The 27,890-nt window shown below is 39.3% G+C and overlaps 1 protein-coding gene across 3 annotated transcripts in view; it reads left to right on the top strand.

Annotated features, from left to right (window-relative positions):
* The window catches only part of DIAPH3 (diaphanous related formin 3), a 314,905-nt gene that overhangs the window by 92,899 nt on the left and 194,116 nt on the right, over positions 1-27,890 (top strand). For all 3 annotated transcript variants that reach the window (XM_029057148.2, XM_029057147.2, XM_039911199.1), the window contains 8 exons: positions 3,522-3,632; positions 4,087-4,205; positions 5,164-5,280; positions 7,088-7,206; positions 7,293-7,357; positions 13,512-13,616; positions 20,069-20,368; positions 22,214-22,328. In XM_029057148.2, coding sequence (XP_028912981.1) covers positions 3,522-3,632; positions 4,087-4,205; positions 5,164-5,280; positions 7,088-7,206; positions 7,293-7,357; positions 13,512-13,616; positions 20,069-20,368; positions 22,214-22,328 — 1,051 coding nt within the window. The remainder of the gene's footprint in view (positions 1-3,521; positions 3,633-4,086; positions 4,206-5,163; positions 5,281-7,087; positions 7,207-7,292; positions 7,358-13,511; positions 13,617-20,068; positions 20,369-22,213; positions 22,329-27,890) is intronic.

Below are 27,890 nucleotides of genomic sequence, written 5' to 3'. Positions count from 1 at the left end.
GCAGTACTCGTCCTATTAAATTATGTTTCTTTGCAGAAGTCCAAGACCCATGGCAGTGGAAGGAATAGAATTTGCAAGTTAAGAAATTGGCTATCAAGTCTTGTAATTACCATGCATTTCAAATAGGGAGTTTGGAACATCCCACTGGTGATTAACCTAGAGCCAGAATTTGATGCTAATAAAACATTCACCCTGAGGGAAGCAAGCAAGATAGTTAAATGAATTGAATGAGGAATCTACCAGTCCTCTGCAGCCTTTGGCAGAATTAACAGCATCATGCAGTCTGCCTTATCTTTGGGGTAGATCTTAAGGCCAGTCCTTTCTTATCTTTCTTTGCATCTGGATAACCCTCCCTGTTAAAGGAGGATAGAAGCATCATTTGGGAAGAGGGAAGAGCAATAGAAAATGGGAGCTTTTCTTCCAAAATAAATTAAGTAGAATCTATAAAGTCATGAAATTTTTTCCTTGCGATTCATTCTGAAGAATTCTTTGGAGGAGGGAAGGTGTTTGCATTTAATCAGATTTTTCCCCTTTACTTACCTAAATTGAAAATTATCATCCACTATCCTGGCCTTATTTTAAACTAACATACAAAACAGTGCATGAACACAATTAAGCTCTTCAAATGGAAGTTGCTTCAATTTGTGGCACATCGGTCAATCAGTGGTATTTATTCTGTGTCTCCTGGGTGCAGAGCACTGTACAGGCTCTTAATAGCTCAATTAAGTTCAAAAGAAAATGCTTGTTGCATATAAGCAGTTGTAGTAGAGAAGCAGCAAGGCCTAATAGATAGTGCTTGATCCTGGGAGTCAGAAGATCTTGGGTTATAGTCCAGGTTCTGCCATTTGTCTGCTATGCTATCTTTAACTTCTCTATGCCTCACTTACCTCATCTGTAAAATGTGATTAGGACTGTGAACCCCATTTGGGATATGAACTGTATCCAACCTGATTAACCTGTATCCACCCCAGAGCTTAAAACAGTGTCTGGCACATAGTAAGTACTTAACAAATATTATTATTATTATCATTATTTAGCATCTACTTGGTGCGGTTGCCTCCAGTTAGCAGTGTAAAATAATGAAGTGACCTAGTCCCTGCCCATAGGGTGCTTATCATTCATATGGGGAGACAGACATAAAATTAAAAAATGGATAGAGGAAATGGAAGAGTATAAAAATTTGTACATGAATGTTCTGGGATGACTATCTGTGGTGAACCATTTTGCTGACCAAGAAGCCCTTTCACGAGTGACTGTTTTATGAACCTATGAACAACAACATGGAGAAATGAATTTGAGAAGGAACTAGGCTGTTCTCCAGGGCAGATCTTTGCAAAGCTGGTCCGTGGGGTGGGCACAGGTGGGTGGGGGCAAAGGACGGGGAGGGGAGAGGGATAGCCTTCACTCCGCGCTGTACCCAATAATGGGCCTGGACCAATCAGCAACGGCCTTATAGGAGCTGCTGGAATACCTGAGGCAGATGAAGCTAAAAGGCAGTCGCCTTGAGTCAGGAGGAGCTGGCCAGATATGAGATGACATCACTAGAAGGTGGTTGCCCTGAGCTAAGAACCGGAATGCAGTGCAGGCCATGGTGATGTGGCGTGGCCCCTGCGAACAGCTAAGACTTGTTCCAGGAGTCTGCAATGCTGTTCATAGCCATCATGAACCATCATGGCTGCCCTAAGCCAGCTGGACTCTGTGAATTCTTTTGACATGGGACTATCTTTCTGAACTCAGGGCAGACAGTTGGATAGGCAGCTATGTTTGTTGTGTGTATTTTGGGGCGCATATGTGCGTTTCCCCCTTCATTCAGAATTGGAATTGAATAAAGTTTTTCATTTTTGAATTTGGCACAAAGTGCTGGGTCTAGCAAATTCCTGGTCATTATGTTTGTCTAGGATCCTTTTCAGATGTACTGGACCAGTTAGGGACTCCTGGCCATGGAGGTCGGTTAGGATAGGGAACCTTCCCAGCTCAGGAGGAGAGGGTAGTTTGGAACCCATAAAGCAGGTTCCCAGCTTGGGAGTACGGGCTGGTTTGGAATCCTTAGAGCAGTGCCCGGGGCATGTGACATAAATTGGCGACAAAGAGATGTCATTGAGTGCCTGAAATTAGAGGTGAATCCTTAAGGAACCTTAAACAGGTGAATCCTTAATGGGCCTCAGACAGAGATGGGACTCATGACAGTATCTAGTGCTTTAGGGATACAGATCTAAGGCCATAGTAAAATAGAAGTGAGTAGAAATGAGGGCTTCAACGGAAAAGGCATTGTGAGACCGGTTGATTGGGAGAGATGAGTCAAGGATAATGCCTAAGCTATGGGCTTATGAGATGGGGAAGATGGTTGTGTTGTCTACATTGATAAGAAAGTCAGGGGAAAGGGGTTTGGGTGGTATGATGAGGAATTCTGTTTTGTTCATATTAAATTTGAGGTGTCATCAGGATATCCAAGAGATGTTTTGAAGGCGGTAGGAAGTGTGAGCCTGGAGAAGAGAGAACAGGGCTGGGGAGGTGGTTTTGGGAATCATCCACATAGAGATGGTATTTGAAATCATGGGAGTGAATGAGGTCTCCAAGGAAGTGGGTGGGTTTAGTTGAAGAATAGAAGGGGGCCCAGAACTGACCCTTTTGGCATCTTCGCAGTTACCTGGTGTTAGGCAGAGGAGGTCTTGTGAAAGAATTGAGAAGGACTGAACAGGGAGATAATATATAAAGGTAATCAGAATCCAAAGTTAATCTTTCCAGGAAAAGGGTGGTTCACAGGGTTGAAGGCAGCTAAGAGGTTGCAGGGAAATAGAGTGGCCTTTTTTGAAGAGGCACTTGGATTTAGTAAGAAGGAGGTCATTTTCGTGAGATTCAGAAAGATTCTTTTTATCATGTCTTTAAGAACAGATCAGTGGGAATACTTTAGCAGCAAGACCCAAAAGTTCCAACTTTCCATTTTGAGTATGTGGGCAAAATCAGGGAGAAATTTTAGTGAAGATAAGGGATTTGGTGAAACAGTCTTCAAAGACCTAATAGGCCATAAAGCTAACTAAGGTGTGTGTTTTCTTCACTACTGGAATAGTTTCACGTCCTGTAAAAGACCTAAGGTGAGCATGTCTGGTAGATGCCATGTGAACTACCATCCCCATTGTTTCCTGGAGTGGGCATCTGAGGGCAGGGCCTATGTCATCAGATTTAGGATAGTAAGAGGGAATGGTAGTAAGCATAAGAGAGGTAAGGATAAGGTAAAGGGTTAAGTAAAAAAAAAAAAAAAAGTTGAGTCTTTAAAAACCACACAATAACATTTCTCAAGGGAAAAGTCAAACTGTTTCATTTCTTCTGGTTTTGAGATAATAATTTTCAATTATTTTTTAATTTTGATTCCAGCGAACAGGAAATCATTCTTTATCCCTCCTAATTACAGAATGTAAATATTTGGAAGAACTGGGAGTTGAATTGTGATATTTCTTGGTTATCAATATTTTTCATATTAAAGCAATGCAGTAGCTTACCTTTATTAATGTTATCTATTGTAGGTGGCTTGTATGCAGCTTATTAATGCTCTTGTAACATCTCCTGATGATTTAGACTTCAGGCTCCATATCAGAAATGAATTTATGCGCTGTGGATTGAAAAAGATCTTGCCAGTAAGTGCCCTCTAATCTTTAGTTTATTAATATTTGTCAGTAGATGAGCCCAAATGAGGGGAAAAGTTATGTAAAATGCCTTCCTGAATAGCTTCTTAAGCCTGGGTTTGAGGGAGTGATGCATGGAAAAATGAATCAATTTTTGAAACATAAACTAAACAAGGAGAATGCCCCTTCATATTTAATCTACATTTTGCTTGCTTTATAAGGAGTATAGTGTAAAAGGTTTTTTTTTTTTTTAAAGAAAATGCAGTTGTAATCAAATACAGCTATTTCCCATTTGGGATCTAGCTGGAAAAGCAACTTTTCAGTTAGTATATATAGTATTCTCTTTGATCATTTGTACTGATATTATTATTCAGTGAAGACATCCGAAACAATGTATTAGAAATTTATATTTAAGACTTGATCCAAATTTTCTGTAATCAATCACTTCCACTAATTTCTGTTATAGGATTTGAAATGTATAAAGAATGATGGTCTGGACATCCAACTCAGAGTGTTCGATGAACACAAAGACGAAGATTTGATTGAGCTCTCTCATCGCTTAGAAGATATTAGAGCTGAACTTGAATATCCTTCTGATTCTGAAATATGCTTAATAATTTGATAAATTAAACATTTGTTTAGCATTTAGAAGATACTTCATACACGGGTGCTTATGCAGTCAGGGACTCTCCTGGAAGCAGCCAGGCAACCCAGAAAATTGTTGGGTTTTTTTTTTTTTTAATTATGTTAAGTGCTTATTATGTGCCAAGCACTGTACTAAGAACTGGGGTAAATATAAGAAAATCAGTTAGGATACAGTCCCTCTTCTACATGAGGCTCACAGTTTGTGTCTATCCTGCTTGATGCACTTCTTTATTTCTTGCCAGACCCTGCTGGAAGATGCCTAGTTCCATCAAAGAAACAGGGGCAGGATAAAAACCTAGAACTCCTAGCTTCACTGCACCTGTGCCCGTGTGGGGCTTGGTGAGAGGGAATGTGGGTATGTAGATTATATGTGGCTCTACCTGTGAAATAGACAAGTCAAGGTGAAGATGACGAAATATGAGGGGAAGAGGTGGTGAGGGAAAAGGAAGAAAATGATAGTGAAATGCTGATACAGCTAAATGAAAGGCAGGATGAGATGAGAAGAATATCATAACCTAAATAACCAGGTAACTCCTGAATATTTTCTCTAAAGCATGATCAATCAACTGTATTTATTGATTGATATTGATATTTATTGATATTACAGAATGTAAATATTTGGAAGAACTGGGAGTTGAATTGTGATATTTCTGTATATCTGTAGGCAGTACACTGAACCCAAGTGCTTTGGAGAGTATAATACAATAGAGTTGGTAGACATGTTCCCTACCCACAAGTAACTTACAACCTAGATAAATACATATGTAAATACAGTCTTAGCTATGTAAAAATCCTCCCACATGTTGAACTCTTAAAAGATAATTTTAAAAGTTATATTAAATAAAATTTCAGTATAGTTTTTAAAATGTCACTGTGTTCAGATCCTTAATTGATTTACTGAAGCGAATGATGTTTACCAAATGGTGTGGAATACAGTTAAGGAAACTAGAGCAGAAGGCTACTTTCTTTCTATTCTTCAGCATCTTTTGCTGATCCGCAATGACTATTTTATACGGTAAGGTAAAATAGTATAGACATATTCCTTTTCTTACAATTAGCTATTTTCTATATTGAGTTCATTGTTTATGATAATGAATTAGATGTAGTTATTTCAATTCAGATTTATACTTATTTTATATGGGTGGTATGTCCTGGAAATAGGTTGAGAAAGGGGTTTTCTTTCTAGTTTCCTACCAATTTTATGCTAAGAACGTATTTAACTCATGGAGTCCCTTTCTTCTCTTTGCCTCTCTAAGAAAATACCTCTTTAAAAAACCAGACTAAATAGGGTTGTTTCTATTGTGGAGTAAGGACAATATACCCATGTCTGAGTAGGTATCTTATCTCAGTTTAGCAGAGCATGAATCATAGGCATAGTGATATTGCTGAGATAAGTACCCGCGTTTCCTCCCAGCCCCAAGCTCCTGCCACTGGGCCACACTTCTTTATGATTATGAGACTAGATCTGCCTTGCTGATAGGCAAGAAATATGTATGTATGTATAATACTTTAATATTATACCTACACACATACATCCTCATGCACCCCAGGTATTTGAAAGTAATATAGTGGATAGGGAAGCTGACCATGATCTAATAATAATAATAATTGTGGTATTTGTTAAGTGCTTACTATGTGCCAGGCACTGTACTAAGTGATGAGGTGGATACAAGCAAATCATTTTATACAGCATCCCTGTCCCTCATGAGGCTCACCATCTTAATTCCCATTTTACAGATTAGGGAACTGAAGCATAGAGAAGTGAAGTGGCTTGCCAAGGTCACATAGCAGACAAATGGTGGAGTCGAGATTAGAAACCAAATCTGCCTGAATCCCAGGCCCATGCTCTATCCATTACGCCACGCTGATTCTCAGGGGAAGATCTGAGGGGAAGTTCTACAAAGCCCCTGGTACCTATTGGCTGAAATAGCTTTAGAGGCAGCGTAATGACTAAAGTTAATGTTCGGTCAATTCCATAACCGGTAATAATGCAAGAAGGAGAGTCAAATGGAATCACAATTCCTGGAAGTAAATTCCCCAGTTTATTTTGCCAGAGGCATTGGTCAAGAAGAAAGAGGAAAAACCTCATCACATGTTTTAGAGCAAAGCAAAATTGTATCTCGTTCTGGCAGGGTCCAACACAGACAAGAACAGAACAGAGAGATTTTAGTAATGTAAGTCAGCACCTGTAAAATTTGTATCCCTGCACCAGAGGTGTGTATAGTTGTTCTTGGGGCAGTGAAGGCAATTTCCTTCTTCTAAAGAGACCTATTGGCCTTTGGGGAATTGAGGCAACCAGACCCTTTTCTTCTGGGGGGCAATTCTTTTTTCTTTCCTTCACTGCTGTTCTTTTGCCTGACCTGATTAGGGTTTGAAAGGACACACTAACTGGACTTATCCATCTAATAACGTCTAGGAACATCTCCCCTTCCTTCCTTTCTCCAGATAAAAACTATTTTTTTTAAACTAAAACATTTGATGAACTTCATAATAATTTGCTAATATGCATACAGATTTTTACGTAGAATTCTGAAGGAATTTCTTTTCCATCCAATTTGAGGCTTGAGTACAGTCACTTAACTACGAAAACTATTACTAAATTTTCTGGGAGTGAATAATAGGCAAAGATCTACTTCTGGGGAACTGACAGGGAAAAGACATTAATACTGTGAGTTAATTTTGGAATTGAATAGTCTTAATTCAAATGAGTAGTGTAACCTGAGAATTTTGTAGCACTCACCAAAGTTCATTCCAGGACATTGCATGAGATGAAGGCATATGGTTATTGTAGATATGTATGAATTTATTTCCCTTTTTTTTAGACCACAGTACTTCAAATTAATTGAAGAGTGCGTGTCCCAAATAGTGCTACATAGAAATGGAACAGATCCAGATTTTACATATCGTAAAAGAATAGATGTAGATTTAAGCAACTTCATAGGTAAGCAAGATAATTTGTGGAACCATTCTTTCTGTGTGACTGTTTTGGAGCCTTAGACAAATGTAATTTACATGCTTATCTTTTAGATGTTTGTGTTGATCAAGCAAAAGTAGAAGAATTGGAAGAACGAGTATCAGAGCTGTCCAGGAAAGTAAGTGGCAAAAATAGATAACAAGGTCTGAAACAGATGGTGGTTTGTTCTACTCTAAAGGTTTCCCAGAAATGAGGATTCTACAACATCTCTTCACAATCGATCATGGTATTTGAGTACGTAGTGGGTGCAGAGCTCTATATTAAGTGCTTGGAAGAGTTCAATAGAGACATGATTCTTGCCTTCAAGAAGCTTACAGTCTGATCGAGCCTCCTTTCTTTGTTTTTGAAAGAAAAGTTCTTCCTTAAATCTACCCTAGTTTTACTCCAACTTTCCATAAAATGTCATGGTGATGCCTTAAGAATTCAGTGGGGGTATCAAGTTTCGGTTAGCTGTTTGTTGGTGTCAGCAGCAGCAGGACTTTACTCCACCATCTTTTATATGATAATCAGGGCCAGATTATTCCAGAGGCTCATGGGGCCTAAACTTGGGCTCCAAATAATATAATTTATAAAATGTAAATTCTATATTATCAATTTTATTAATGTTTGTCTTATCTTGTAGACTGTAAACTTGTGTGGGCAGGAAATGTGTTTACCAACTCTGTTGTGTTGTATTCTCCTAAATTCTTAGTACAGGGCTCTGCACACAGTAAGCACTAAATGCTACTGATGATGATGATCCCTAGGGCACACTGAGATTTGGAATCCCTGTGCCCGGATGTTATGTTACTGCTCTAAGGAGTCCCACCACCAATCCCACCAGTCCTGCTGCCATCCCTTCCTTCTTTTCCCAGTCCACCACTTCCTGACCACTCCACCTGCAGGCATTTCCCAGGCCTAGCCACCACCTGAGAGGACGGGACTGTCCGTGTGTGCATCCTGTTCAGTCATTTAATTTTATTTATTGAGTGCTTATTGTGTGCAGAGTGTTGTACTAAGTGCTTGGGAGAGTACAGTATAACAATAAACAGACTCACCCCTGCCCCAAATGACAGTGCAGTCTTGAGGGAGAAACAGACATTAAGGAAGCAGACATTAATTTAAAGAAATTACAGATATGTACGTAAGTGCTGTGGAGCTGGCAGTGGGGATGAATAAAGGAGCAAGTTAGGGTGATGTAGAAGGGAGTGGGAGAAGGAAATGAGGGCTTAGTCAGGGAAGACTTCTTGGAGATGTCTCTGCCCCTGCCACCTCCACTGGCATCTCCCCACTGTGTGCCACCCCTCTGCCAGCAGCAGTCCCAAATATGCTGTGTCCCCGATATACTTCCCAACACTGCCACTATTAGGACTACCCGAAGCTATGGAGAAGGGTGGGGGCTGGAGTGGGTGGGGTGTGGGGTGTGTGTGTGTGTGTGTCTGTGTGTGTGTGTATATGTGTGTTTTTCTCCCCTAATGGGTTTTGAAGCTGGGGACTGAGAAGCTATGAGCTAGGGATTTTGAGGGAGAAGGGAGTTAGAGGACAAGGTGAGCAATGGCTATGGAAATGGGATAAATGAGAGTAATCAATCAATAATATTTATTGTGCACTCACTGTATGCGGAGCACTGTAGTGAGCATTTGGGAAAGTATGGTGCAACAGACTTGATAGATATATGTCCTGCATACGACAAGCTTGCAGTCTAGAGGGGGAGACGGATATTAATATGTTATGGATATGTGCATAAATGCGGTGGCCCTGGGGGGGGGGGTGAATATCTAGTGCCCCAAGGGAATTTGCCCCAAGTTCACAGATAACACAGATTGAGAGGGAGTTGGGAAAAGAGGGCTTAACTGGGGAAGGCTTTATGGAGGAGATGTGACCTTAGTAAGGTTTTGAAGATGGAGAGAGTGGTGGTCTGGCACATATGGAGGGAGCTCGAAACCAGGTGGAGTACATGGTTTTGGAGTTGGTGGTCAGATAGGCAGCAATGGGGCACAGTAAAGAAGTTGGCCTTAGAGGAGTTAAGTGTGCAGGGTGGGCTTTAGGAGATCAGTTGAGGTAAGGTAGGAGGGGACAAGCTGGTCGAGTGTTTTAAAGGTGATGGTAAGGATAGTAAAAGCAGAGATCAAGGAATGAGAATGATTGCTTGGGAGAAGCATAGAGCTTTCCTCTGGTCTGTACCCTTCATGGCACTTAAAAAAAGGAAAGAAATGAAAAATAGATGAGTAAACCTAATCACAGTGCTAAAAAAAATGGTTGTAAACAAGTGTGTAAGTACATAGATGACTGGGCTTATGGAGATGGAGGGCTGCAAATTACTTAGGGATGTGTTTTTCTACTGTCCATGTCACTTAAATACCATTATTATTTTTATTATTATTATTATGTCATTGAGAATTAGATCTAATAGTAGTGGAAACCCAATTTCTTGGCATTTAATAATGAGAGAGGAGAGTAGTTGGAGTGGAGCTTAGAGAAGCAATGCACCTAGTGGAAAGAGCACAGGCCTGCCAGGTGTATGCTGTGTGATTTTTGTGGCTTAGTTACTTCATCTGTAAAGTAGGAATTCAATTCTACTCCCTCTTACTTAGATTGTGAGCCCTTGTGGGGCAGGAACTGCATCCAACCCAATTAACTTATATCTACCCCAGTGCTTAGAACAGTGCTTGAAACGTAGTAAGCGCTTAACAAAGTACCATTCAATAAAGCAAAGCAAAAAAAACTCAAGGGGTAGAGGGAGCTGACATATAGAGGCTGTAAATTGTCCTCAGCCTTCTTACCTCCATCCTTTCCTAACAACTCAGTCTTATTTTGTTATATATTTTAAAACACTGCAATAAGCCCAAAGAGGTAGTTTCAAGAATCAGAAACTTCTGTGATTGGAGATGTGTGGGTCATGGAGTCAGGAACTATGAGCCTCAGTCCTGAGATTTCAGAACCGAGAACCTGCACAGAGGGATTTACTCTATGTAGTGATAAGACTAGTGTCTCCAGGTACCTGGAGGTCTCAATAGGTAGATTAGTCCCAGTCCCCAAATGTCTTATATCTATCCCTTAGCTTTGGGTTCTGAACATCATAAATATGGCCCTGATGATCATTACATGGCGTAGTGGATAGAGCACGAGCCTGGGAGTCAGAAGGTTATGGCTTCTAATCCCAGCTCCACCACTTGTCTGCCCAGTGGCCTTGGGCAGGTCACTTGGCTTCTCTGTGCCACCATTCCCTCATCTGTAAAATGGGGATTAAGACTGTGAGCATTTCCTCCTGCCTTCCAGGCATCTCTACTTGGTTGTCTTCCCATCACCTCATACTTAAGATGTCTAAAACAGAACTCCTCATCTTCCCCCCCAAACCCTGTCCTCCCCCTGACTTTCCCATCACTGTAGATGGCACCATCATTCTTCCTGTTTCACAAACCTGTAACCTTGGTGTTATCCTTGATTCCTCGCTTTCATTCAACCCACATATTCAATCTATCACTAGATCCTGTCAGTCCCACCTTCACGACATTTCTAAAATCCTCCCTTTCCTCTCCATCCAAACTGCTACCATATTAATACAGTCACTCATCCTATCTCTCCTGGATTACTGCGTCAGCCTCGTTGCTGACTTCTCTGCCTCCTGTCTCTCCCCACTCCAGTCCATACTTCACTCTGCTGCCCGGGTTATATTTCTACAAAAACATTCTGGATCAGGCACTCCACTTCTTAGAAGACTCCAGTGGTTGCTCATCCACCTCTATATCAAACAAAACCTCCTCACCATTGGCTTTGAAGCACTCCACCACCTTGCCCCCTTCTACCTCACCTAGCTTCTCTCCTTCTACAACCCAATCCGCACACTTCACTCCTGTAGTACTAACCTTCTCACTATGCCTCAGTCTCATCTATCTCGCTGCTGACTTGAGTGGTTCCTTTTGTTCTTCCTCCAGTCCAATACCACTAATGTACATATCTCTAATTTATTTATTTCTATTAATGTCTGTCTCCCCCTCCCTAGATTGTAAGCTCATTTTGGGCAAGGAATATGTCTGTTGTATTGTTCTCTCCCAAGCACTTAGTACAGTGCTCTGCACACAGTAAGTACTCAAGAAATACAAATGAATGAATAAATGTCGGCCAGGGACTGTGTCTAACCCAATTTGCTTGTATCCACCACAGCACTTAGTACAGAGCTTGGCACACAGTAAGTGCTTAACAAATTCCACAATTATTATAATTATTATTGGTTTGTTCTGCTATCTTTTCTGATCAATTCTTCCCTTTTGTTACTAGTAGAACCTTATTATTTGATTATCTCTGTCCTATGTGATAGCCTATCTTCCCTTTGCTCTAAGAAAGGAAAGATGCTCAAAGTATTTGACTTGTCCCTTACCAGTGAGTTGGAAATGAATTATTTCCATTTGGAAATGACCTGAAAATTTGTTTAGTTATTTACCTCCCAGAGCACTCTAAAAAAAAACGCTAGTGGTTTGATGAATAATAGTATCTTATGAAAAGAGTCAATGTTCTCCTTTTTTAATTATAAGTTGATGTCTGTAGTCGTCCATTAAAATTTCCCCTAATGTGTTTGCATAGCTCCTGAGCAAATGGGTTAAAAAATGGTGTTTGTAAACCATTAAAAAATCCACAAAAATAAGCATAATTACAAACCATAGTTAACTTATTTTTAATATTTCCAGGTAAGCTGATAATGGAGAGTGATATTTTGGAGGTCCTCCCTGCCCGTACTCTGGTAGAGTTTGAGTCATCACTGAAGTCATTTGAAAGAAGTCTTGGCTGTCCAGCAGTGTCCCCTGGGTTTCCATTTTTCCTTTCCCTGGGATGGGAAACTTTTTAGGGCAGTTTTAAACTCACCATAAACTTTTCCCCTCAATTTACAGCCACTCTGTCTTCCTAGATTGTCCTTACCCTTGTGTTATCCAGAAAAGGAAAAAAACAAAAAAAAAACCTGTGTCCAGAGCCCCCAACCTTCTCCAAAAATCTATTTCCAAATGTCTTATAAGATGGCAAAGGAGCTTCTTATTCAAGTAACAACCTCAACTCCCCCTTTTTATGGTATTTAAGTGCTTACTTTGTATCAAGCAGTGTTCAAGGCATGGAGTAGATATAGGTTTGTCAGGTTGGACACAGTTCCTGTCTCACATTGGGGCTCTAAATTGTGTCTAAATTAGAGAGAAGAAGATTTAATCTCCAGTTTATGGTGGGGTAACAGAGACATGGAGAAGTTAAATGATTAACTTTGGGCATGTGAGAGATAGATGAAAGTGGTGTGGTCTATGGTAATTGGAAAGTAGTAGGGAGGAGAGAGTTTGGGAGTGAAAATGGAAAGTTCCCCTTCTAGACTGTGAGCCCGTTGTTGGGTAGGGATTGTCTCTATCTGTTGCTGAATTATACTTTCCAAGTGCTTAGTACAGTGCTCTGCACACAGTAAGCACTCAATAAATATAATTGAATGAATGAATGAATGAAGTTCACTTTTGGCTATGTAGAGTTTGACGTGACAGCAGGACTTCCAGGTGGAGATATCGTGTAGGCAGAAGTAAATGAGAAATTGGGGCTAGAGATGTATATTTGGAAGCCAGTGGGATAGAGATAGCAGTTGAAGTTATGGAGGAATATATGCTTCCCAAGGAAGCTGGTGTGAGTTGAAAATACAAGGAGATTCAGAACCAAACCTTGTGATACTCCCACAGTTAGTGGGTGGGAGGTAAAAGAGAAGTGAGTAAAGAGATCAAAAAGGAGATCTTGTTCTCAAACTGCCTACCACTGTGGACATTCCTTCTCTCTTTCTCTGGATCTTCTTTTTCCTCCAGCTCCTGGGTAACCCTCAAGGATTCGTTTTGGTGGTTCCTCTTTTGTCAATTTACACTCACTCTCTTGGGGAGCTCATCTTCTCCCATAGTTTCAACCATTACCTCTATGACTTCGAAATCTCCCTGAGTAGCTCTAATTCCTTCTATCTCACTGTAATCTCACATTTTTCCTGCCTCCAGGACATCTCTACCTGGATATCCAGATAAATAGCTGTGTACCCTTCCAAAATTATGAAATTGATTCATCTCATGATTTTAATATGTAGTGGTAGAACTGGCCATATTCAGTAGGTTTTAAAAAAATTCAAAATATTTGTCCATAACCGACATAAATAAGTTGGAAATTTTTGATGGAGTAAATAAGGAATTGCTCGGTTTTTAGCAAAATGTTACCTAATGTATTTCTTGGTCGTCTAGAATCAGTTCCATTTTGTTTTGAAAAAAAACACCAAAGAAAAAAATCTTTTGTTTCAGCTTGAAAAAGAATTTGCAGGTCACCAAGAGGCTCAATCCCAACTACAGAAAAAAGAAGAGAAAATTACTGAACTTGAAGCAGAATTACAAGCTTTTAAATCTCAGGTAAAAGAAAATATTAAAAAGTATGGAATATAAGGACTTCATTAAAGTAAATGATAATAATAATTAAGTAAATAATTCATTTACTGCTTTATAAAGCAAATAGGATTGGACAGCTTTTTACATCTGCAAAATATATTTTCATAATATTATTTATCTTTATATCACTGTTCATATTCCTGTAAACTGTCTTTGTCAAAGAGTAATAGAAGGGCACTAATTATCTATTTGAGTTTGTAATTGATCTTTTCTTGTCCCAGGGCTTTTGTTAATCAAGCAATCCTTATATTTCCTTTAGGTTTTACCTCAGTGTCATATTTCTTAAGCAATTAAGCACAAAGGAGTAAGAAGTCTGCTCTCTGATTTGGCATTCACCAACGATTCTTATCCTACTGCAGGAAATTATTTCACAAGCGATTTATTTTTCAGAACTTTCAGCCTCTAGGTATCCTGCAGTGAAAGATAACCTCCAGCTGAATGAGAACATTTTCTGATAATTTTTCAATTTCCTAAAGTAAACAGATTTAAAACATGACAAATATGAGAGCAAACCTAGATATTGGAAGCTGATAGCTCACTTAGCTACAACTACTGCACATTTAACATTTAGATGGCAAAAATGTTTGTTCATTATATTTTCAATTGATGTAAATAAAGAGAGGATATGTAAGGATTGCCTAGATTTCCTCTAGTTAGGTTTGCTTGTAAGAAAATGAAAATCGTCCATTCTATCCTATTTTGCCTTTTACCTTGCTTAAAGTAATGCTCATGTAACTTCAAGCCTCACTGGTTCTTGGTAGCAGGAAATTTTTTTCTTTTTTTGGTTTCCCAATGACTACTAAATGCTTAACACTTCCATTAATATTTGCTGCTAGACTGTGCTAAAAATAGGTTAGAAGATAATTCCTTAGATTTCAATTTGAGTAAAAAATTGAAAAACTGAAAAACTATTCCCATTCATCTTCACCCATGTCGTTATCATATGCAGCTTTTGACAGAATCATAAATGGAAGTATCATATCATAAGGAATTTTTTCCTTTCATTTCACCAGTGGCAATTTGTTAGTAATTGAGGTATTCGTTAATTGCTTACTATATCCCGATACTGTACTAAACACTGAGATGGATACAAGTAAATCGGGTTGGACACAGTCCCTGTCTCACATGGGGCTCACAGTCTTAATCCCCATTTTTCAATTACTGCTCGTTGATAGTGAAACGTCTGTCCATATTCTGTCCTATAGTTTTAGTTTCCTCCAGTGAATATGTAGGCAACAGTTACGTCCATGAATGGACCAACCATAAAATGAATTTTCAGCTGAAGGCAAACTTGGAAATCTACTCAACCCACTATTGTTGTTTTGGTTAAATATTTTGTTGAATTTCCTCGGCTTCATGAATCCATATAATGGTGGCCAGTTTTTACAGTGACTCCTTAAAATTTCATACTACTTCTCTAGAGATTGAGATCCTAAACAGTGGTCATCTTTGTGATTGCTTTTTAAAAACTTATACCTGATTTTATAAGGCAAAAGTTTTCCAGTACTATTATAGTACTTGGTTTCAAAGTTTTTGGGGGTTTTTTTAAGTTTTTCAAAGTCATCCACATGGAAACAATGTTTGGAAATTGATCTGTTGTAAAATTTTGCTGCCCATAACCGAATCTTCTTTTTTTCCCCCCCTTTTCTTCCTTTTAATGTTTTCACTTTTTCATTTTATGGCATTGGCAAAATTCACTGGAAATACAATTTTAAATGTTTAATATATTTGTTCATGATAGTTTTCCAAAAATGTTCATAATTTTAAAGAGTGGCATATCCAGATAATTAAGGCATGAAGTTGTTTTTTAAGATACCATGCATCAAAATCTTTTACTGACCTTCAAAATGTTCTTGATCATTATCTTAATGCAAAATAAAATGTAATAAGAACTGTCATGCAACATATGGTCCTGGGCATTGAATTAAGCAGTTAAGTTCATTCAATAGTATTTATTGAGCACTTACTATGTGCAGAGCACTGTACTAAGTGCTTGGAATGTACAATTCAGCAATTAAGTGACCTGGGCCCTGTTGAGTTAGAGCAAATATTTGTTAAAGCTAATATTAAAGATATGTATTGGCCTTCGCATTATGGTTATTGTTGTTGTTATTACATTTAGTACTTATGTGCCAAACGCTATACTAAGCACTGGGGTAGATATACGTTTATCAGATCAAATATAGTCTCTGTCCTACACCAGGTTCACAAGCTAAGAGGTAGGGTGCTCTGCTGGCTTTTCCTCTTTCATCCTAATGGATCTCTCTATATTAATTTGTATGGATACTCTCTCTGCAGCTTCTATGGTTCCCATACTTTTGATTTTTTATACCCTATATTTCAATTTTTTTAAAACTATAATTTCATGAGTACACTGAGTTCTGCCATTAGGCAAGTTTTTCACTTGAAGCTTTGGCTAGAATATTAAGACATGAGTGAGTGCTTACCTGGCACGCAAGTCTGTCTTAGGTGCAGTTTTGGAAGTATCGAATCGTGCAGGTGGATACAGTTTGGGATACAATGATATTGTACTATGTGAGTTTTTCTTAACATGTAGTTTTGTAAAAGAATATAGCACCCACATTTTAGGAAATCTATATTTTTCTGCTTTGATAAATAGCCATTTATTCTGTTGCAGTGAGGTACTGTTGACCTTTTTCTAAACTGCACTATGAATGTTTTTATTCTTTCCTGTTAAGGTATATGATGAAAGATTTTCAGTGGTATTTGGTTTATGTTTATTAACTTGAAAGGTCAGGAAAAAACCTTGCTTTCTGAAGGCAGTATTAATTGCAAGCTTCATATTTATCATTCTCTTATCTTTTGCTAAAATAAGTAGTCTTTCATCCCTTTCCTTATGTTATTGAGTTTCTGTATATTGTGCTTTATGCATGTATGAATTGATTTATATTGTGTTTCATGATCTCATTTTCAAGGTGTGTTGTGTGTTCACCAAAGCGTGGTTGATTTTCATCAAAGTTGAAATGCTAGTGACAGTTTTGTCAGTGGAAGTCTGGCAACATTTGATTGCAAAGATCAATAGATATTTCTCTTATTATCAACCTCATAATATATGTGCCACAGAGTTGACAACTGGAAGCAAACCTTTGAAGGACTTTTAGGGGAAAGAAAATCACTTATCCAATATATATATATATATATATATATGCTTTTATAAAAATATTTTTGGTCTTTGTGCTTTTCAGGAAGATTTGCAAGGTTCATTTACATATGTCAGACAAAATATTGTGAAATAAGTGGCTAGATCATTAAGTATCATGACACAAGTCTTTTCTAAATTTGAGAAGGCAGGTCCATGTTTTTCTTAGCATAGTCATTAATGTTTAACACTTTTGATTCTTTATTATTACTTGGAAGTTGATTTTGAAAACAACCCTAGCAATTAAGAAAGTTTACCCTGTTTTAATGCTAGCCATACTTTGAAATATATTTTAATACTTTAAAGGGGTTATTAGAATGGGCTAGTAGTCTCTAAATATGTTGCCAGGATCTCCATGTTAAAGCCAGAGCTCCCACTGCAGTCACCTCAGAGTGACTCTTTGAGGATTTGGGGATTTGAGAAGTGTGGTTCCCAATGCTATGGCTTATTTGTCGTGGGACTTGATAGGGCTTAAGGCCTTCTGATCTCTAGTCCAGGATTACACAAAACCTTGGGTGACCTTTGGAGCCGGCTAGGAGAGAGAAGGGCTCTCCAAATAATTTCCAAATTCTGCACTAGGCTGTCTGGCTGGGCCAGGAGTTAGATGGGCCTTTGACTCATTACAGTATTCCCCACTAGAGTGCTGTACTAGGCCAGCTGTGGGAAAGACCTCATCCCTGGTGAGTCCAGATGGGGAGAGAGGAACTGGACAACTGAACGAGGGACTTACAGCATGGTGGCAGGTGCAATGACTGTAAGCTTCCTCTCTGCTCCATTTCTGGTCCACATTGGGCCCCAAAGTTGTGAAGCTATGTAGTTATAGCTGCCTGACCTGTCCAAAATATTGTAACTACAGAGATAGTTCCTTGCATTTACAGGGCCAATGTTGTAGATCCAATTGCTGCACTAATTAGCGGTCACTTGACTACTGTAATTTTTTAAATGCATAATTTTAGGTGAAGTGAAAAACCCCTGAAGGGTTGCCCTTTTTTTCTCTTTTTTTCTTATCAAAGTGTGAAATGATTTTAGATTGAAATCATGATTTGAGTGAGACAATAAAAAGCTAGAGATTCCAAACTCCATTTTGGAAATATTTTGCATCCTATTCAAATTGCATGTTTTCATGGAAGGTATATATGCCCGTTGCCTTAAGTCACAGAAGAATTGGATGACCTGCAAATCATAAAGAATTAATTAATGGGTCTGTAACCATTTTATATTTTCTTCCTTTTAAATTAAACACATGGAGTATGAGTTAGGTTTGTGAGTAAGTGCAACTCAGTAGGTACTTTGCCACTGGTCAGAGATTTGTGAAGAAAAATTCATGTTGTTAAACTCTTCTTTTTGGGGGTTGTACTTTAAGAAGTGTGAAATTGTAATTCAGGAAGTATGAAGAATTTGTATTATTAGCACCCATTCTTCAATAATTCTTTTAATAACCATTCCATAAAATACCTCATTTGGTTTAATAATAATAATAATAATGATAAGGTATAAAGTGCTTATTGTGTACCAGGCACTGTAGTAAATACTGGGGTGGATATAAGCAAATCAGGCTGGACACAGTCCCTGTCCTATATAGGGCTCATAATCTTAGAGAAGCAGCATTGCTCAGTGGAAAGAGCTTAGGAATCAAAGGTCATGGGTTCTAATCCTGGCTTCGCCACCTATCAGCTGTGTGACTTTGGGCAAGGCACTTAACTTCTCGGTGCCTCAGTTACCTCATCTGTAAAATGAGGATTAAGACATGTGTCCCTCATGTGGGACAACTTGATTACCCTGTATCTCCCCCAGCGCTTAGAACAGTGTTTACTACATAGCATTTAACAAATACCAGCATTATTATTATTATTATTCATAGTCTCAATCCCCATTTTACAGATGAGGTAACTGAGGTACAGAGAAATGAAATGACTTGCCGAAGGTCACACTGCAGTTAATTGGTGGAGTGGGGATTAGAACCCATTACCTTCTGACTCCAAAGCCCATGCTTTGTCCACTACACATGCTGCTTCTCATTACCTTTATGGTTTATGACTGTATAATTCCTTGTACCACTTTATACCAAATTTTGTTTCATAGTCTCTTTGGACAATAGTGGTTACTTATCTGAGGCGTCAAAGTCAGGATACAGATTATTACCTCCCAAAAACAAAATTAGAAGTTAACAATAGCAGTTTGTTTTAGTATAGTTTCATATGCTATTTATTAAATGCTTACATGTCAACCATCAAGTATAATGAAATCGAATCTGGTCTTTCTCCCACTTAGGCCCTCACTATCTAAATGGGAGAAGACATACATATAACAGTATGAGTGAATTGTATACAACCATCATTTACAAATAGTAAGAACAAGTTAAAAATGAAACACTCCAAATTAACATCAATACAAGCCAGCACAGACAAGTCCCCTGCTTGCCATGTCTGAGGATGAAAAATTACACTTCTAGGGATTTTAAATTAAGAACATGTTTCAACTTTCCAAACATCATTTCTAACTTCACAATACAAAAACACCTTGTAGTTCTCTTTCCTTGCCTCTAATATCACATTTTCCAACTCTCCATTGATCACAAATTTCTGGTTTACCCTGCCTCCTCTCAGAGTTCATCCCCCATGTCTTCCCACCCTTGAGGCGTTGCTCAGTCCTTTCCCCTGCAGGAAATTGACCATCACTCTCTGTGTCAGGCAGAAACGGGATGTTAGTCTGGGCAACAGGGTTCAGTGCATGGAGCAACGTCTCTCCATAGTAAAATCCTGGTCTAAATTTTGGCCATTTCAAGTATTTCTTCCTTTTGTTTTTTTCACATACATGAAGCACTTTGTGGAATTACAAATATTGCATTTTGTTGTGATCATATGAGAGAATACTAGTCATAATGAAAATTCACAAGGGGATAAAATAAAACAGTGTTTTTTGGAACGTAAATTCTTGGCTGTCCAAAGTAGCCAGTTACACATCTTGTTAATATTGGAGAGGAAGCTTTTTATTTTTAATAGATGTTTAACCTTTAATGATTGGCTAAATTTTTCATAGATTTTAGGCCTTCTATTGTTTTATCCAGTTAGTAATGCATTAATGCTATTTGCTTCTGTGGCTAAATCATAGCTAATGAAGCCAAGAGGTTAGGGGTCACTCCCCCCCCCCCCCCCACTTAGAAAGTGACCTTTTTTTAATCACATATTTAGCACCCAAGTTGTATTTACAAGAGAAATGGACTAATGTGTATTTGCGGCTTAATGTTTTTCCCTAGTATGGTGCCATCACTGTTGGCTCAGCTGCCTCTTCAACACAAGCCACAGAAGTTGCAAATGGTCATCAGGTGCCACCCCCTCCCCCACCACTACCTTTATGTGGAGGTGCACCCCCACCCCCACCTCCTCCACTCCCAGGACTGCCCGTACCGTTTGGCGCTCCACCACCACCACCACCCCCTCCTCTGGGATTTCTCGGAAGCCACCGATCTCCTCCTCCAGAAACACTGCCTTTTGGATTGAAGCCGAAAAAGGAATTCAAACCTGAAATCATCATGAAAAGATTGAATTGGTTAAAGGTAAAACTTAATAGGGAATTTGTTCTTCTAACCTGGTTCCATACACCTTGGTGGTAGGAGGGCCTAAAAATCACCAGAATTTTCAGTGACCTATGATGGGTTCTCTGAATGGTACTACTGAACTGTACTTGGAGGTTTCTCTTGGGACTGCCCTGGATTTGGGTTGGGCTTGGACTGGTCCACCTGTGTTGGTGTTAGTGATAGGAAGGAAGGATAGAGAGGGATACAGATATTAATATAGGTAAATAGATTAATAAATTACAGGTATATATATATATATGTGTGTGTGCTGTGTGGATGAGAGGGAAGATGAATAAAGGAGCAAGTAAGTGTGATGTAGAAAGGAGTGGGAGAAGAGGAGAGGAAGGCTGTCAGAGAAGACTTCTTGAAAGAGATGTGTCTTCAATAAGGTTTTGAAGTTAGGGAGAGCAATTATCTGTCTGATATGAGGAGGGAGGCATTCTAAACCAGGGGCAGGTTATGGGTGAGAGGTCAGTGGAGAAATAGTTGAGATGGAGGTACAGTGAGAAGGTGAGCATTAGAGGAATAAACTGTGCAGGCTGGGTTGTAGTAGGAGAGTAGCGAGGTGAGGTAGGAGGGGGCAAGGTGACTGAGTACTTTAAAGCCAATAATGAGGAGTTTTTGTTAGATGTGGAGGTGAATGGGCGAACACTGGAGCTTCTTGAGAAGTGGGGAAATATGGTCTGAACATTTTTTAAGAAAAATGATTGGGGCAGCAGAATGGAGTATGGATTGGAAGGAAAGACAGGCAGGGTGGTCAGCAAGAAGGCTGATACAATAATCAAGGGGGGAATACGATAAGTGCTTGCATTAATGAGGTAGCAGTTTGGATGGAGAGGAAGGGGAGGATTTTGGCAATGTTGTGAAGGTAGAACTGTCAGGAATTAATGATAGCTTGAATATGTGGGAGGAACAAGAGAGGAGTCAAGGATATTGGCAGAGGGCTCGTGAATGACCCCAGAGATAGATTATAAGGCGGAGTGGCAGAACAGGGATGGATTGGGAGCCTCCAAGTAGGGGATAATTTGAAAACATGGTAACAAAACAGAATGAGAATAAATAAATTAGGCCCAGGACTGAGGGACCTGAGGGGAATGCAAGGTGTACAAAATTACTATATAAATCATGCAAGATAGCTACATATAACACAAACCGTGAGATGGGTTACATTGAAATACTTGTAGCTGTGGATAAACCTTGAGGCGGGTGACCATGAGGTGGGTATCACTGTGGAAAACCACAAGCATGTGCTCTTTAAGGGACCACTAGATTAAACTTGTTCTTGTGTAAAAGAGAATTAAGGAAAAAGTCAACTCGGTGCTACTCAAAAATACCGCTTACTGGGAGAAGCACCTTTGGAGACAAAGCTCTACGTATGAACCAAAAAAGGAGAGCTATGTGAATATCCAGGCAGCTCAGACTCTGTGAGAAAGGAGTCAAAGAAGGGTGAATCTTGGGAGGGCATGGTAACTTGGAGGGGGTAGAAGGGACTTAAGGACCTTTGCTCTGCAAGTCAGACATCACCGGTATGCCCTTGTGGATTATGCACACCTGTGTCCAGTATACCACACTGCTTTGAACATCCTAGTGTATTGGCAAATTTGGGGAGTAACTAACTATAAAGCAGAAGAGGCTTATGATTTTTGTAGGTTCTCTTATGTGAACTCTGTTGTCAAAGGGGAGAAGTTTTTGGCAACAACACTGAATGTCACATTTTCTGAAATGAATATTGAGGTTTTCACATTAAGGTGTAATGTGCAGTATTATGTTATTACTAAAAAATGGGTTCAGGTTAAAAAAACAAAAAACTTTCCTATTTTGCAGATCAGACCACATGAAATGACAGAAAACTGTTTCTGGCTGAAAGCTAATGAGTACAAGTATGAGAAGATGGATCTGCTTTATAAACTCGAGCACACGTTTTGCTGTCAAAGAAAAGGCAAGTTTAACATAACTTGATTTTATTAATATTGCTTATGAATTTCCCTTTGATTTTGAAGTTTGAATTGGATGAATTGATAACTGACTTTGGAAATCATTGTTTGAAAAATGACATAACTAGCATAACATAATAACATAACATGTCTGAACTTATGGTAAACGGTAATGAAGAATATTTAAACAGGAATGGTTCTGCATTACAGCTTTTCCAGAAACAACTAGTGACTATTTTGTGAATGCAAGTTGATTGGAAATGACTGTAAGCTTATTATGGGCAAAAACATGTCTCCCAAGTGCTTAGTACAGTGCTCTGCACACAGTAAGCACTCAGTAAATATGATCGACTGACTGACAAGCAGCGTAACCTAATGGAAAGAGCATGAGCCATGAAATTGGAGAAGCTATTTTCTAGTCCTGGCTCTGCCATTTGCCTGCTGTTTGACCTTGGACAAATTACTTAATTTCTCAATGCCTCAGTTTTCTCATATGTAAATAAGGGATTCTATATCTGCTCTTCCTTCTACTTAGGCTGAGAGACCCAAGTGAGATACATACTGTGTCCGATCTGATTGCCTTGTGTCTTTCCCAGGACTTAGTACAGTGTTTGGCACATAGGAAACATTTAATATCATTATTATTATTTAGTATTATCTTGGAGCCAGACCTCTAGCCTATATTGTCAGCCTCGGTGTCGGGCTTTTCTTTGGGAAATGAGTGGAAGAGGTTTAGAATTGAAATAACCTCAAATTAGAATATCCTAGCTTCCTCTTCCCAGTTACATATTTAGCAGAAAGAAAACAGCTTCACCATATGGGAACTCCTGGCAGGGATCTAGCAAAATGAGATCAGGAGCCAGATAGGCACCGAAGAAAGGATCAAGAAGAAGACCCAGGGATAGGAGTGGGTGTCAATTTTCCATTATTGGCTGAGGAGCCAAACTTTTCCCAGAAAGTTCTAATGGCCTCTGAAAAATGTAGGTAAGGCAGCCTCCTTTGCTTCCTAGTTCCTGTAGGGTTTCTTTTTTTTTTGTTTTGTTTGGTTTTTTTGTGGTGGTGGTTTTTTTTTTTCTTTTTATTTTGTTCCCTGCAAATACCTTGAAGCTCCATTTGGAAGCTTTGCTATTCATTCACTTGTATTTATTGAGTGCTTACTCTGGGCAGAACACTATATGAAGCACCTGGGAAAGTTCAGTACAGCAATAATGCTACCAGACTTGATGTACCCAAGAGATTGGCCATGATCCCCAGCAGTCTATCACTTTCATCAACCACATCCACATCATCTCATAGTTTTCAGTTGTTACCAGGCTCCAAGAATGCTGGAATATGCTTGTGGCTAACATGAAAGGTGCTTGATTTTTGCTGAAAATACCATTATAAAAAACCCCTCAGAATTAAAGGCAGAAATTGCTGAATTTTAAAAGCACCAGTGCTTGTTCTCTCTGATCTCTCACATTCAATCTACTGCTATATTCTAGTGGTTCTTTTACATATCTTTCAGATCTGTCCCTTCTTGTCCACCCAAATGGCTACCACTCTGGTCATTTTGCAACTAGACTATTGTATTATTCATTAGTCCCCTTGCCTTCTGCCTCTCCCATCTCAAATCAATATTACATGCTTTTGCATGGATCATCTCACTGAAATGCACTCAGAACAGCTCTGTACTACTCAAAACCCTCCACTGGCTCCTAGTACCCGTGCAAATTAAGCAACAACTCCTCAATGTTGGGTTCAATGGTGTCCAACTCACCCACCATACATATGTCTTCCGTTCCCCAGCCTACTTTCTTCATTACTTCAAAATTAGCTTCTGCACCCCTGCTCTTGCTCTTCCACCACCTTGGGACTCACACACTCCCCGATATGACAGCCCCCCCCATTATCAAGGCCCACCTCTTCCAATGTACCTTCCCTGATTTAATTCCAAGGATCTCAAATCGGAGACCCATTGACCATCTTTAGCACTTCTGTACTTCCTTTTACCTATCTTCACCACTTATGCATATATATTTATTCAACTGCACATACATTTTCATCAATTTATGAATTCTTTGTTTTCCCCTTTAGAGTGTATGGTCATTATAGCTAGGAAATCTGACTCTTTCTTTGTATTTTCGTATTCTTGTATTTTCGTATTATGGGAAACAGCGTGGCTGAGTGGAAAGAGCCCGGCCTTGGGAGTCAGAGGTCATGGGTTCGAATCCTGGCTCTGCCACTTGGCAGCTGTGTGACTGTGGGCAAGTCATTTAACTTCTCGATGCCTCAGTTACCTCATCTGTAAAATGAGGATTAACCGTGAGCCCCATATGGTACAACCTGATGATTCTGTATCTAACCCAGCGCTTAGAACAGTGCTCTGCACATAGTAAGCGCTTAACAAATGCCAACATTATTATTATTTCTCAAGCTCTTCTTGCAGTGGGTGCTTGATGAATGCTAGTTGGTTAATTATGGTTATGAGTACTTATTATATGCTAAGGGCTGGGCTGAACAGTTTTTTTTCCCCCACAAGGCTGATTGACACTCTAGATGGGGAAGACAAAGGAATTACAGATGAGAGAGGGATTTTAAAATACAAAGAATAGAAGATGAAAGGCAAAATAGATAGGTGAAGCATATACTAGGAGTGGTACTGATGATCCACAGTCTTTACTTCCAAGCTGCCACAGCTTGCTCCCAGACAGAGGCTTTTGTGCAAATCATGGTGGCTCCACAGATCTGGGTCCAGTTTCTGGCTGTTTCTGGCTTCCACTTCCCAGTAGGCATCAGAACTGGGATGGTTACCCTGTGGTGACCTATGAGGTGGTAAAGGCTTCCAGAGCAGGAGTGGTGCCCATAGCTCACCACTCCTTCCATAGAAGGTATGGAAGCTCTCTGTACACAGGTCCCAGTCCTCATTATTTCTGGATCCTGATTCCTGGTGGATTAGCCTCCCTGGTGTGGGTGTAGAGAAGCAGCGTGGCTCAGTGGAAAGAGCACGGGCTTGGGAGTCAGAGGTCATGAGTTCAAATCCCGGCTCTGCCACTTGTCAGCTGTGTGACTGTGGGCAAGTCACTTCACTTCTCTGTGCCTCAGTTACCTCATCTGTAAAATGGGGATTACCTGTGAGCCTCATGTGGGACGACTTGATTACCCTGTATCTACCCCAGCGCTTAGAACAGTGCTCGGCACATAGTAAGTGCTTTACAAATACCAACATTATTATTATTGTTGGAGGGGAGTTGGTGGAATGAATTCCCGTAGCACCAGATGAGAAAGAGGAAGCTGCACCTAGCAAGAATGCCTTCTGGAGCTTACATTAGTGAAATGATAACTCTGTTTTTCTATTAGCACTATTAAGGCCACAAAAAATGCTACCGCCATCACTATTCCTACTAGTATATTGCAATTAAAAACAAGTTGGTAGTGATGGAGGGATTATTTTATCATTCTTAAGGACAGCTATTTTCCACACTATCCAATCCCTGAACTTGATTCTATAATATAAGCATTTTGCTGAAATAAATCTTCTCTTATTATGGAGATATGAAATGTTTTCTTGACCTTGTGAATAATCCTAAATCCAATTGCATATTGAATACAAGCAGCAGAGTACCAAATGGTCCCCTCAAAGAGTTGTAGTTTCCAAAGAGATTAATTTAATCACAGGGAGAATTGTGCTCAATAAGAAAGATAACTAACTACAAACCTAGTCAATCTGACAAGTTCTAATATTTTTTAAAAATATAGGCTACTTCCATTGGAATTCTCACTAAATGAAGATCATTCTAAATGTAATTGGTAAATAGGACTGAACATTCATTTCAAGAAGACATGCATGCTCTTCACACTCCACATTGGTTTTACTAATGAGAAATGTTGGAGAACTGTACAATTTTCTACTTCCGTTAATACCTAGCAAGGTTGTCTTTGAAATTGAGTCATCATGTTCATGTACTGAACATGTGGTATCATCAAAATTATGTTAATGATCTATTAATTTTGAACCAGACTGGTAGCATCTGTTGGATCATTTCACAGTCTATGCTAAAAGTGTATTGGTGTTACAATTTGTCAACCAAAATTAGTATTAATTTATATTATCAATCCAAACATATATTGGTGATTTAAAGGGCATTCTGAATGTATGCATAAATAAGTCTAACTTGTTAGATCACAGTAATTCACTAACAAATTATGGTTGTTCGTATAATCTAATAGAACTCGCATCCTATTTTTCAGGTAATGAGAAATGAGCTAGTTTACTAGTAATTTCAAAACTCATCATTAATGAGATGAGAGTATGCTATTGATAGGAAAAGAAGAAACTAACCCAAGCATGGTTCACTGAGCTAAGTGGAGGTTGGGGTAGAGAGGAAGGGGGCGTTTAGAAATGGTGTTAATTTAGTATTTACATTTTGATGCTAGATTACCTACTTATAAAATGGGATGATACTACTAATCTGTTTCCCAAATTCATATGGGAAACATGATTGAACTGTGCAAATACGCCAAGTGTTTCAAGTTACATTAAAGAGATAGATTTTTCTTAGCAATATCCGTATTCTCAGACTGTGTGTGCCTACTTTTATGAAAATGAGCAAATTTGGCTCAGTAGGGTGCCATTTAATACATTTTCTCAAACAGTATTGAACAGAGTGACTCAATGCAATTTCAACTTTGAGAGTGATAGAATTCGTGGAGCAAGGCAAAAGAATCAGTAATTGGTATTTATTGAGCACTTACTGTACTAAGTACTTGGAAGAGTACAATACAACAGAATTGGTAGAGATGTTCCCTGCCCATATAGAGTTCCCATATAGAAAGGGAAATAGACATTAATATAAATAAATTAAAAAAATGAACATGAGTGCTGTGGTGCTGATATGAATATCAAGTGCTAAAAGGATACAGCCAGATCCAAGTGTATAGGTGAGGGAGAATAATAATAATAGTCATAATAACTGTGGTATTTATTAAGCGCTTAATACATGCCAGGCACTGAATTAAGCGCCGGGGTGATACAAGCAAATCAGGTTGGACACAATCCCTGTCCCACAAAGGGCATACAGTCTCAATCCCCATTTTACAGATGAGGGAACTGAGGCACAGAGAAGTGAAGTGACTTACCCACGGTCATACAGCAGACAAGTGGTGGGGCCGGAATTAGATCCCATGCCCTTCTGATTCTCAGGCTCCGGCTGTATTCCCTATTCCATGCTGCGGCCTCCTGGAGGAGATGTGATTTTAGAAGGCTTTGAAGGTGGGTAGAGTGGTGGTCTATCATATATGGAGAGGGATGGAGTTCCAAGTCCAAGGAAAGATGTGTATAAAGTGTTGGTGATGAGATAGACCAGATCAAGGCACAGTGAGTAAACTGGTATTGGAGGAGTCAAGTGTGAGGCCTGAGTAGTAGGCCTAGCCGAAAATTAGTGAGGTAAGATAGAAGGTGGTGCTCTGAGGGCTTCAACCCACATATTCCATCCATTACTAAATCTTCACAACATTGCTAAAGTCCGCTCTTTCCTCTCCATTCAAACTACTACCACATTAGTTCAACCACTTATTCATTCATTCAA

The sequence above is a fragment of the Ornithorhynchus anatinus genome, chromosome 2 (genome assembly GCF_004115215.2).
Source record: "Ornithorhynchus anatinus isolate Pmale09 chromosome 2, mOrnAna1.pri.v4, whole genome shotgun sequence".
Lineage (NCBI taxonomy): Eukaryota > Metazoa > Chordata > Mammalia > Monotremata > Ornithorhynchidae > Ornithorhynchus > Ornithorhynchus anatinus.
The sequence above is the reverse complement of the archived record's forward strand: the minus strand, read 5'-3'. Positions and strand labels throughout refer to the sequence as shown.